Source organism: Marmota marmota, unplaced genomic scaffold (genome assembly GCF_001458135.2).
Source record: "Marmota marmota marmota unplaced genomic scaffold, marMar, whole genome shotgun sequence".
Classification (NCBI taxonomy): domain Eukaryota; kingdom Metazoa; phylum Chordata; class Mammalia; order Rodentia; family Sciuridae; genus Marmota; species Marmota marmota.
The window spans coordinates 35,056,285-35,069,732 of NW_025999982.1; the positions used below are offsets into that span (position 1 = coordinate 35,056,285).

The 13,448-nt window shown below is 35.5% G+C and overlaps 1 protein-coding gene across 9 annotated transcripts in view; it reads right to left on the reverse strand.

The window, feature by feature from the left end:
- Slc17a5 (solute carrier family 17 member 5) overlaps positions 1–13,448 on the reverse strand; it is a 63,961-nt gene that overhangs the window by 41,084 nt on the left and 9,429 nt on the right. For all 9 annotated transcript variants that reach the window (XM_048805701.1, XM_048805704.1, XM_048805698.1 and 6 more), the window contains 3 exons: positions 9,891–9,978; positions 7,913–7,999; positions 6,886–7,004 (listed from right to left, as the gene is read on the reverse strand). In XM_048805701.1, coding sequence (XP_048661658.1) covers positions 6,886–7,004; positions 7,913–7,999; positions 9,891–9,978 — 294 coding nt within the window. The remainder of the gene's footprint in view (positions 1–6,885; positions 7,005–7,912; positions 8,000–9,890; positions 9,979–13,448) is intronic.

Here is a 13,448-nt window from a genome sequence, read left to right on the forward strand (position 1 = left end):
AAAAAATGACAAAATCATAGAATTTGCAGGGAAATGGATGGCATTAGAACAGATTATGCTAAGTGAAGCTAGCCAATCCCTAAAAAAACAAATGCCAAATGTTTTCTTTGATATAAGGAGAGTAACTAAGAACAGAGTTGGGAGGAAGAGCATGAGAAGAAGATTAACATTAAACAGGGGTGAGAGGTGGGAGGGAAAAGGAAAGAGAAGGGAAATTGCATGGAAATGGAAGGAGACCCTCATGGTTATACAAAATTACATACAAGAGGAAGTGAGGGGAAAGGGGAAAAAAAAAACAAGGGGGAGAAATGAATTACAGTAGATGGGGTAGAGAGAGAAGATGGGAGGGGAGGGGATGGGGGATAGTAGAGGATAGGAAAGGCAGCAGAATACAACAGACACTAGTATAGCAATATGTAAAACAGTGGATGTGTAACTGATGTGATACTGCAATCTGTATCCGGGGTAAAAATGGGAGTTCATAACCCACTTGAATCAAAGCGTGAAATATGATTTGTCAAGAACTATGTAATGTTTTGAACAACCAACAATAAAAATTAAAGAAAAAAAAAAGAGAGTCCGAGGTGTATAGTAAGACCCTATTGCAATATAAAATTTAAAAAAGGATAGGTATATAGCTCAGTAGTTTCCCTGTTAAATCCCCAGTACAATGAAGAGGAGTGGGAGAGATAAGGGAAGAGGGGAATTTATTCTTTTATAGCAGTGATTTTTTTTTTTTGTACTAGGGATTAAACCCAAGGACACTTAACCACTGAGCCATATTTACAGCCCTTTTTATTTTTCATTTTGAGACAGGGTCTCACTGAGTTGCTTAGGGCCTCACTAGGTTGCTGAGGCTAGCTTCAAACCAGCACTCCTCCTGCCTCAGACTCCCGAGCTGCTGGGATTACTGTGCCAGGCTTACAAAAGTGATTCTTAATTCCAGCTGTACTTCAGAATAACTTCTAGCACTAAAAAATTGCAGATGCCTGTACTTTACCCCTGACCTTCTGAACAAATGAAAACAAGCAAAACAACAACAAAAATCATCTGAATGTAGTACCAAGGAATTTAAAATTTAGAAGGCTTTTACAGCTGGTTCTATAGAGTAATGGTTCCTAAACTTTGCTGCCATATTAAAGTCAACCAGGGAGATCAACATCATTCTCCACAACAATTACATAGTTTGGGGATGAATGAGAGGTAGGCATCTCTCCCACCCACCTCTAATCTATCTACTGTGGTCCATCTATGAGAGAGAGAAATCTATCCATCCAGACAGCCATCTACATTTTTGAAGATAAGGTCCGTGTTGCCCAGGCTGAACTCAAATTCTTGGACTCAAGTGATCTTCTTACCTCAGCCTCCTGAGTAGCTGGGATTACAGGCACAAGCCATTGTACCTTGCTGGCATCTATAGTTTTTTAAAGATCCCAGAGGATTTCAATGTGCAGCAAGTTTAGGGATCAATCTTGCTGTAAAGATTAGATTAAAAGAAAGCCCACTTCCTCTCATCCCCTTGATTGAGGAGCTCAGGGAAGAGGATTTTAGAGACTTAATGAATTAAGAACATTTTAATATGGTTTTAAAATCCATAAAGGAAGTGAAATATTTCAAAGATTGTATGGGTCTGTATGTGTCTTTTATAGTTTTCTGCCAGTATTTAGTAGTAATCTTATTTATACAAATGAAACAATTTTAGCCAGACTGGCATATTTTCACATCCTATAAATATCAATTTAATTTTTTTGAGAGAGAGAGAATTTTAAAGAGAGAGAATTTTTTTAATATTTATTTTTTAGTTTTCGGCAGACACAACATCTTTGTTTGTATGTGGTGCTGAGGATCGAACCGGGGCCGCACGCATGCCAGGTGAGCGCGCTACCGCTTGAGCCACATCCCCAGCCCTCAATTCAATTTTTGATAATCTGATGGAGTTTTTTGGGAGAATCACCCAATCAAAATCAGTTGTATGTCCAACATATGAGCCTGACAAAAAGTAGGTTCTCTCTTTTTTTGGTACTGGGGATTGAACCTAGGGGTGCTTTAGCATTAAGCTACATCACAAATTCGATTGATTTATTTATGGTACTGGAGATTTAACCCAGGGGACATTCTACAATTGAGCTACATCCCTAGCCCTTTTTCATTTGGAGACAAGGTCTCGTGCTAAGTTGCCAAGGCTGGCCTTAAACTTGTGATCATCCTGCCTCAGTCTCCCTAGTAGCTGGGATTATAGGCATGTGCTACTGTATCTAGGAAAGATAAATTTTTAAATGTTATTAGGATAAACTACCCAAGTATCTAGAGACATTAAAAAAAATTCTTCAAGGCTTTTTTTGGGAGAATCACCCAATCTCCCAAAGGTAGCACTGTCCCAGGTAGCACTGTCTAATAGAACCTTCTATGATAATGCAAATGTTCTTCTGTATTTGTGTTTTTCAATGGTAACCAATAGACATGTAGCTATGACAATGAAAATGTTATTTTATATTTGTGTTGTTCAATATGGTAACCAATAGACATGTGGCTATTAAGTCCTTGCAATTTGGCTAATGTAACTGATAACATGGAATTTTTAATTAAATTACTATTTACTAAGGGTGCTAGGGATTTAAATGAGGGCCTCATGCATGCTGAGCATGTGCTCTACTACTGACCTACACCTTCTACCCTTAATTATATCAGTTTCAATTAAAATTTAATGCCCACTTGGGGCTGGTGGCTACCATACCGGATAGCACAGGTTATCATAGACCTTAATGAAGTACAAACAGCTTTTTCTGATTTTCTAAATCCAGAGATTATTTTCTTGTTATTATTTCCAAGACATTATTATCAGAGATGATTTGCCAATGAAGCAATATAAACACATATTCTCCATGGCTTCATTATAGCCAACTGTTGGCCAAAAAATCTTATGAAAGCTTTTATTAGAGCTCTACATTCTTCTAAAATGCCACTGCTGATAAATGAAAATACATACAGGTAGGAAATTTAAAAATTGCTCAGATCATTTGTCAAGGCAATAGTTTGAAAGCAAACTTTCCTTAGAGATCTGAGTGATAAAATAGGCATTGTGGTTTATGTCTGTAATCCCAGCTACTCAGGAGGCTAAGGCAGGATGATCATAAATTGAAGGCTAGCAACAGCAATACAGAGATTGTGTCTCAAAAGTTAAAAAATTGAAAGGTCTGGGGAGTCAAGTCAGTGGTAGAGTTCTTGCACAGAATGTGCAAGGCCTTGGGTTCAATCCACATTACTGTCAAAAAAAAAAAAGCAGTTTTGAGTGATAATGAAATTCATGGAAGAAAAATTGATGAAGTACTGAAGTTTAGGTAGAGAATTTTTTTTTAAAGAGAGAGAGAGAGAGAATTTTAATATTTATTTTTTAGTATTTGGCGGACACAACATCTTTGTCCGTATGTGGTGCTGAGGATCGAACCCGGGCCGCACGCATGCCAGGCGAGCGCGCTATCGCTTGAGCCACATCCCCAGCCCCTAGGTAGAGAATTTATCATTAAATTTATAACAATAGCTCAAGCAGCATTTTTTTTCCATACAAATTGAAATGGAAAAGAACAAACTATAAAAATTATTTGTTGCCAAATGTGTAAAATCTTGAATATAAGGAGAGTAAGATCACTCAACAAATACTTGAATATATTCTAGTGTGACATTGCATAGAAAAATATTTTCTTATAAAATGCAAACAACAGCAGTTGATTTACAAAAGTTGCATGCAATAATTTTTTTTTGTACCAGGGATTGAACTCAGGGGCACTTGGCCTCTGAACCCAATCCCCAGCCCTATTTTGTATTTTATTTAGAGACAGGGTCTCACTGAGTTGCTTAGCGCCTCACCATTATTGAGGTTGGCTTTGAACTTGTGATCCTCCTGTTTTAGCTTTCGAGCTGCTGGGATTATAGGCATGCACCACTGCGCTCAGCATCTAATGTTCTTAATTTACAGCAACTAAATATTTAAGCTCAGTTTCCCATTTTATTTCCTTCATAATGCTGCAAAATTGTACATTATTTTTAAAAGATAAAAGGAAAAACAAAACAGTTGTAAAACATCCTATCCTCAATAGTTAAGAAAAGAACAAAAACCAAACAATACCAGGTATACAGAAAATAAAAACTCAGTGGTTGAAATGGCAATGTCTTCCTATAGTTTTTTTTTTTAAAAAAAAGATCTTTTAAAACAGCAGTAGTTGATGATCTTAAAGTAGTAGTACAAGTGGTCTATAAGCTCGTCATGAGACAGCCTTTTGAATTAATTTTATGGTGCCCTAAAGTTTTGATTCCTCTTTTGTAGCAATTTCTAAATCAGAATTAGAACTACATATGCTATACAGTAAAGGAGATGATTAAAAGCATGAGGAGAAAACCTACAGAATGGGAGAAAATCTTGGCCAGCTACTTCTCTGATAGGTGACTAATATCCAGAATATACAAAGAACTCAAAAAACACCAAAAACCCAAATAACCCAATCAATAAATGGGCAAAAAGAACTAAACAGAAACTCCTCAAAAGAAGAAAGACAAATGGCCAACAAATATATGAAAAAAATATTCAACATCTCTAGCAATCAGGGGAGATACAAATCAAAACTACACTAAGATTTCACCTCACTCCAATCAGAATGGCAATGATCAAGAATATGAACAACAGCTGGGCGCAGTGGCACACGCCTGTAATCCTAGCAGCTCCAGAGGCTGAGGCAAGAGGATGGTGAGTTCAAAGCCAGCCTCAGCAATGGCAGGGTGCTAAGCAACTCAGTGAGACACTGTCTCTAAGTAAACTACAAAATAGGGCTAGAGATGTGGCTCAGTGGTCAAGAGACCCCGAGTTCAATCCCCAGCACCCCCCCCCCCACAAAAAAATGACCATAAATGCTCCCACTCCTTGGTATATACCCACAGGACTTCAAAACAGCATACCACAGGACACAGCCACATCAATGTTTATAGCAGCACAACTCACAATAGCTAAACTGTGGAACAAACCTAGATGCCCTTCAATAGATGAATGGATAAAAAAAAAATGTGGCATATATACATAATGGAATATTACTCAGCAATAAAAGAGAATAAAATCATGGCATTTGCAGGTAAATGGATGGAGTTGGAGAATATAATGCTAAGTGAAGTTAGCCAATTCCCAAAAAAAACTTATAAGAATGCTGATTCATAATGGGGAGTTGGGGGAGTTGGGGGAGGGAGCATGGGTAGATTAGACCAACTCTAGATAGAACAAAGGGGAGAAAGGGGAAGGGAGAAGGCATGGGAGTAGGAAAGACTGTGGAATGAGATGGACATCATTACCCTAAGTACATGTATGAAGAGAATGGTGTGAAAATACTTTGTATACAACCACAGATATGAAAAATTGTGCTCTATATGTGTAATATAAATTGTAATGCATTCTGCTGTCATATATATAACAAAATAGAATTTAAAAAAATCACAAAATAAAGATCAACCAAGACATTAAAAAAAGAAGAAAAACAAACTTAATACTTACTCAGTTGATAATAATTACTTTAAAAGGTTTAAAATGAATATTTTATTTTATTATTTTATTTTTGGTATTGGGGATTAAACCAGGGTCTTATGCATGCTAGGCAAGTGCTCTACAACTGAGCCACACTCTCAGCCCCTAGAATGACTTCAAAAAGTAATTTTTTCATGGTTTTAATCTAGAAAAAATTGGAATTTTTTCAAACAATTTATTATAATAATAATAATTTTTGTGTGTGTGTGTGGTGCTGGGGATTAAACCCAGGCCTTGTACATTCGAGGCAAGCACTCTACCAACTGAGCTATATCCCCAGCCCTGACAATTTATTATTTTTGTAGTACTGGGGATTGAATTCAGGTGTGTGCTACCACCAAGCTATATCTCCCAGCCTATTTTTAGTGTTTTTTAAAAAAATCTGTTCTAATTAATCATACATGACAGTAGAATGCATTTTGACACTGACACAATGCACACAAATGTAGCACAACTAATTTTTTTAAAGGAATTTTAAAAAATAACTTTATTTATTTATTCATTTGTATGTGGTGCTGAGGATCAAACCCAGGGCCTCACATGTACTAGGCAAGCACTCTACCGCTGAGCTATCACTCCAGCCCCTAGCACAACTTCTTCTTCCTCTGGTTGAACATGGTGCAAAGTTGTACCAGTTGTGTAATCATACATGTATATAGGGTAATAATGTCCATCTCATTCCACCATTCCCACGCCCCCTCTCTGCCCCTCACTCCCTTCATTCTCTTCCCCCCTGCCATTGTGGATCAGCATCCATTTTTCAGAGAAAACATTTGACCTTTGGTTTTTTGGATTTGGCTTATTTCTCTTAGCGTGACATCTCCAGCTCCATCCATTACCTGCAAATGCCACAAATTCATTCTTCTTTAAGGCAGAATAATATTCCAGCCTTATGTGAAATATCACCACATTTTCCTTATCCATTCATCTGTTAAAGGGCATCTAGGCTGGTTCCATAGTTTAGCTACTGTGCTATTTTTAGATTTTGAGGCAGGATCTCAGTAAGTTGCTGAGGCTGGCCTTAAATCTGTAATCCTCCTGCCTCAGCCTCCTGAGTCACAGGGATTACAGTCAGGTACCACCAAGCCCAGATGATGCCTTAGCCTCCTGAGTAGGTGGGATTTTAGGATGTACCACAATACTTGGCAGGTTAAATTTTAAACTTACCAAAAGGTAGAAAACATAACAAAACATATATATTTCATTTGCCCAGGCTGCTTTGCTTAAGGAATGCACAGTAGAAATATCTATTTTAAACAATTGGTATCTTACTTTAGAAAAAAGAAGTGTTTAAAATTATTTTTAAATTTTGCCAAAGTCCATACCTGATTTTTTAAGGATGAAAGAATGTATTCCTTTTCATTATTGGAGATTGTCTTGTGAGTTTCTGGTGTATCACTAACTAGCCACATCCATAAAACAAACCAAAATATTCCAACTATACCTTAAAATAGAAAAATAATAAATTAAATAAAATTAGAATGGACCAACATCAATTTCTACATGTCTTAAAAATTATGTGACTGTAGGTTCAATGTAAAATTAGTTTCAATTCTTTAATAAAATAAATGTTATAATTATTTCCTACACATTTTGAAGAAAACTTAAATACATGACTCTGCCTATAAGGGTATATCAGACAATCTTTTGGAAAATAAATTTCCATAATCTACATATTTCTGTAGGTGTCTGTTTTGTTTATTTGATTTTTTGTTTTGATGTACATATACCTTCTGCATGAAATGTCTAATCTACTTATAAAAAATTTGTGATATCCAGACAATGAATCTAAGAAATGAAACATACCTTGGGACTACACAAAATTTTAAAAAAGATTAAAATTACCAAGTGAGAGCATCTTATTTTGCTTAAGAATAAATACTTTTAAAACACACATTTTTATAATAACCAAGAGAGTAACTTTTGAAAGTGTGACATTTAAGTTCAGGATGCAACAGCAGTTTCTATTAAGAAATATTTGAAAACTAACATCAGGTCATAACTCAGATCCTTTTAATCACATAAACAGGTTACTAGTGTTTTAGAACTTTGTGGATTAGGAGATGATTATTTTAGTGAGTCAGAATATATATTTTTAATAATTAGGCTACAATTACATTTAAAACAATTTTTTTTGGTACTGGGGACTGAACATAGAGCCTCATGCATGCTAGGTAAGTGTTCTATCACTGAGATATTAATCCACCCCCTGACTTGTTTATTTTTTATTTTAAACGTATTGACAACTTGCTGAAGATGGCCTTAAACTTGTGATCCTCCTGCATTAGCCTCCTGAGTAGGTAGGATTATAGGATGCACCACAATACTAGGCAGGTTAAATTTTAAACTTACCAAAGAGGTAGAAAACATAAGTCCAATTCATATAGTAGCAGATTATTCCACAAAGAGGAAGTGAAATTACTGTCCCAAGCTGTGCTCCTAAAAAACATGTAAGACTTCATAAACTTTGGAGAGAGAGAGGAACACAGAAAGGCAAGAGCTACTGCTTCAAGAGGATGGGGAATAGAAAATAAAGAACAGAAAGAATGACTAAAATCTGAAGGAACTGAATTAGTCTCATGTAAATATAAATAATCTACTTTCTTAAGGGAGCAATTTCTACAAAATCTACAATATGTAAAACATGTACATTAATATGTAGTTATATAAACTGCAACTATGTAATTATTGATGAGTTAGGAGCCATCAACCAAGAGAAGATTCATTACAATATGACAAAGTAAATGCTACATTTTTTAGAAATCCAGGTGCCTGGGTGCCAGTTCAAAGATGGTTTCTAAGGCTGAAAAAAATAGCCTACTACAGCATACTTGTTGAAATAAGAATAACATTTACATTATAAACAATTATTTCAGATAAATGTTATAAAATATATTTTAACCATTAAATGTGAGACATCTTAGTAAATGCAATGAATCAGATATTATTTGTAGTCCGAAACATCCCTCTTAGATAGAAGATAAATAAATGGTTGTTAAGTTTCACAGAGCAATGTGGAGTTCAAACATGGTAGATATTATTCCCAAGTTCCAGAGGTGAAAAGTTGTATGTAGCAGGCAATAAGACTTTGAAAAGGGTTTAAGATTTGGTCCCATAGAAACATAAGAAAGAAGATATGTGCTAATGTTACAGGATCAGAAAAGGAGTGGAAGTAGGTGAGCAGAGAATAGTTTTGGGAACATTACTTAGAAAAATAAGTTGAATGCTTACTGAGTACATAACTCCATACAGGTACTATGTACCAGGGCCTAGGCTGGCTGTAATGAAGTGATAGAAATTATAAAAAAAATCTTCACCCCCTAGGTCTTCAGACTTTATTCAATAGGTAAAGGGGAAACATAGTATCTGTCATTGACTTTATCACCAGATTTCTCATGTCAATCTCCTTATAACTACAAGAATGATTTTTAAAAAAGTAAACTGGATCTTATCTCTCACTTGATTAAAAACCTCTAATGTCTCCCCACTGTATATTAGGGGAAAAATCTACATTCCTTCCTGCATCCTGCAAGGTCTGATATGATCTGGTTCTTGTCTATTTCTCTAACCTCATTTTCTGCCATTATCTTCTTTATTCATTTTGTTTTAGCCGCCCACAGTGGTTTTTCACTTCTTTGAACTCATTATTTTCTGCCTGAGAGCCCTTGTACATGCTGTTCTGATTGGCTGGAATGCTCTTCTCTCTGTTCTTTGCATGACTGGTTTCTTCTTATCCTGCAGATTTTTGCTTAAAAGTTATCACAGACAGGCCTTTCTACCACATATTTAAAATCAGTCAGGTGGAAAATTTTCCATTCAGTCAATGGAAGAAAGGCTAGGAGTTCTTATGTAATCTAGTTGAATAAAAATTCACAAATATAAAGCTCATGCTATCTCACCTGTAGCTCTAAATTGTGAAAGTAAGTGCATAGGAAAAAGATATGTGAAGAGAGGGGTTGAGAGCCATGATATGTTCATTACACAGTCAAATTAGAAATCACAATTAAAGAACAAAAGTGCTCAATTTTCCAGCTCATGGGTTTTTCTTTTTAAAATACATAGCATTTTCCATACCAACATTTCAAAAGAAAATACACTTTGAAATAAACGGTGGCAGAGGGGAAAATATTAGGCAGTTAACATACACTGCAATATGCTGCTGAGCTAAAGATAAAAATTAATAATACAGTTATACCCCCAAAAGTTTTATTTTCCCCCAGAAGAGGTACCCAGTATTGCATGATTCTGGCATGCAGGCACTTTCTCCCCAAGATTGGTATATACCTAATAATGAATCATAGTAAACTTTTTATAAGAGTAGTTATCTTACCTGCATATGAAATACTAAGAAGCTTGCTTCTTTCTAGAGGGGGAGCCCAGGAAGACCACATGGCATGCATGGCTGGAAACGTAACACCCTGAGGAGTGGGGAAAGTATTTCTTATGAAATATAAGGTGGCTTTGTTGATGTTTTAAATTGAGTACTTTGTTACAAAAGAAATTTTCAGAATTAGATTTCATTAAGTGAGATGCTTTTACAGTATTAAGTGAACATATCTTATAACGAAGCATTTTCAAAATATAGACAATGATTTATGGATTTGGGGACTTCAAGCCAAGGGTTATGATAAATCTGTACTACTAAGTGGTGACATAAAGGAATCTTCTCAAGGTTTATTTTACTCATTTACTTTATTGACTTGGATGACATAGGAATATTACTAATTTATTAATTTTAATAAATATTACTAATTTATTACTTTTTAAAAAACACTGACTTAATACTTTGGGATACTAGAGGATATTGAAATTGACCTAAATCAAAAAGAAAAATGGTCTTATTAGAAAAAGGATAAATTCAATGAGAGTGTTTATAGTCTTTTATTCCCCAGTGATAATGTATCAGTATATGCCAATTACTGATAATAGAGAGGTAATGGGACATGGAGGCAGGGAGGCAACAAATTTCTCCTGTGGATGGAAAGACACCACAGGAGCGTATGAAATGATAGGTTTGGGCACACACAAATCAACAGATTTGAGGGCTTGGAGTACAGCTCAGTGGTAGAGCAAGCCCAGTGCTTATTCTCTAGGAGAGAAAACAAAAACAAACAAAGCAGAAAACCTAAAACAAACTCTGCCTCCCCAAAAATCATATCAATGAATTTTTAGTTCTTGGCCACTCATGAGCTGTGTAACCTTAGAAAGACTAATTAACCTTCTTGAACTTCCATTCTTCAACTTTAAAACAGTGGTAACATGCCCTATCTTGCATAATTGTAAATATTAGTGGTAGCTCATATTATTAACAGAGAGAAAAATAAATGTTAATAGTTTGTGCTTTCTGCTGAGTTCTTCAAAAACAAAAAAGGAAGAACTACCAAGAAAAAACTAAGATCATTTAGGCTACATGGCAAATCAACAGGAATCTATATGCATGGGACAAATCACTATAGAATAAAACTTGAGATGTCTAGAAATGCCCACAGAGATTATGTTGTGGAAAACTTTAATATAAATTTTCTTAGGGATAATGAAGTATATTTATGGTAAATCAAATAGTAAGGATGAAAGATACTGACCTAAGTTTATGGATGAGGCACGGAAGAACAGAGAAAGATTAGAGAACCTAAGTATACACAACTTAAATTCTATTTAGAAATAAAATGGTCACCTAGATAGCAGTAATAATATATGCAACATGCTATGATATTAAATTAGAAGCATAAATAGGAAGCTAAAATATGAGAATACATTGAACAAGGAGATTTAGTACTTGGATCAGATAAAATATACAAATAAATATATTTTATCTTGATAAACAGAAGAAAAATCTGGTAATAGAGGGGCAATTTTAATTCTATAATTAGAAAGGTTTATTTAATATATCTCTATTGATAAGGACAAAATAAGAACATTCAATGAGTGATAAATGTTAAATTAATTTGGGGGGGTACTGGGGATTGGACTCAGGGGCACTCAACCATTAAACCACATCCCTGCCCCCGCCCCCTCCTTTTTGTATTTTATTTAGAGATCTCACTGATTTGCTTAACACCTCGCTTTTGCTGAGGCTGGCTCTGAACTCACAATCCCCCTGCCTCAGCCTCCCAAGCTGTTGGGATTACAGGCGTGTACCACTGGGCCTGGTTGATAAAATGTTAAATTTAAATAATACTTGACAAATTTTCTAAGTACTCTAGCATATATAAGCTTTATATCTATCCTGTGATTGACAATGGGCAGGTATTTTAGTGTCAATTTGGTCTAGTGGTTAGGACTTAACTCAAGGTTTTAGTCTTAGAAATTGTTAGTAGATTTTTAAAAACTTTTTTTCTTTTTTTTTTCAGTTTTGGGGATCAAATCCAGGGGTCCCCTACCACTGAGATATAATCCCAGCCCTAAAACATTTTTTATTTTAAGATAAGGTCTCAATATGTTGCTAAAGCAGACCTCGAACTTGAGATCCTCCTGCCTTAGACTCCCAAATTACTGGGATTAGAGGAGTAATCCACTGTGCCTGACCAAACTCTGATTTTCTGACTTTAGTCAAGTGTTCTTTCCAACATAGTATGACAAAATATTACTTGACATGACATTCATGCTATAAGCCAGATCCAGAGGGCCATTATTTTGCCTGAATTGAAAAAATGCAAGACAGAAAAGTAAATCTATGCCTGGGTTACAAAGGTGAAAGTTCAAAGTTACAAAGAAGAGATAATAAAAGATAGCAGTATAGGGACGGGGTTGTGGCTCAGTAGTAGAGCACTTGCCTAGCATGCGTGAGGCACTGGGTTTGATCCCCCGCACCACATAAAAATAAACAAATAAAATAAAGGTATTGTGTCCATCTATAACTGAAAAGATTAAAAAAAAAAGACAGTAGTATACAAAAAAGAAATAGAGAGGAAGATAGGAAGTAATTTTAAAAATGGGGTTGGGATATAGCTCAGTGGTAGAGTACATGCTCAGCATGCTCAAGGCCCTGGGTTTGATCTCTAGCACTAAAACAAAAACAAACAAAAATTTAAATAAATAATAAACATCTCGAGAGGGAAAAAAGAGATAAAAAATTGATGATAACAATGCTTATAGCATGAAAGTCCAGAAGAATCATAGAACTAAATCAGGATAGTGACATATAATCGTAAATTATTTATCACTAAGCTAGAAGACCAGAAAAAAGAAAAAAAAAAGACAAAGAGGAAGTTTCATGAATAACAACAAATTGAAAAATAAAGTAAAGCAATTCAACAGTCTATCTTGTAAAAATTGGCAAAAGTACAAGAGGAAATAGATGAGGGAAAGGAAGTCTAGTAGAGTAGAGGAAGGAAAACAAGGCTGGATGGGAGGGGAAAAGGAGAGGGATAAGGGGGTCCTGAATTGAATACCATGCATGTATGAGTTTGCTGGGATAAACCCAAATACTATGCGTAACTATAAAGCTCTAAAAAATGTAGCAGAGATAAAGATGACCTATCATAACCATTTTTTTTTTTTTTTGTACCAGGAATTGAACTCTGAGGCACTCAACCACTAAGCCATATCGCCAGCCCTATTTTGTATTTTATTTGGAGACAGGGTCTCACTGAGTTGCTTAGTGCCTCGCTTTTGCTGAGGCTGGCTCTGAACCTGCAATCCTCTTGCCTCAGCCTCCTGAGCCACTGGGATAACAGGCATGCACCACTGCGCCCAGTCATTAACAATTTTAACAGTAGTTATTTTTCTTATCTCTTTAAGGTTGAGCTATAAAGTCTCCCTTGGAAAATATTTTCTCCAGTCTTTCAGTAAAGCCATAACTTTGGACTGCTCCTACTCATTGACTTCATCACTACACAGGCTCTTTAATAATTAATTTTTTTTCTAATTTGTTATTGTCCAGTGTTAC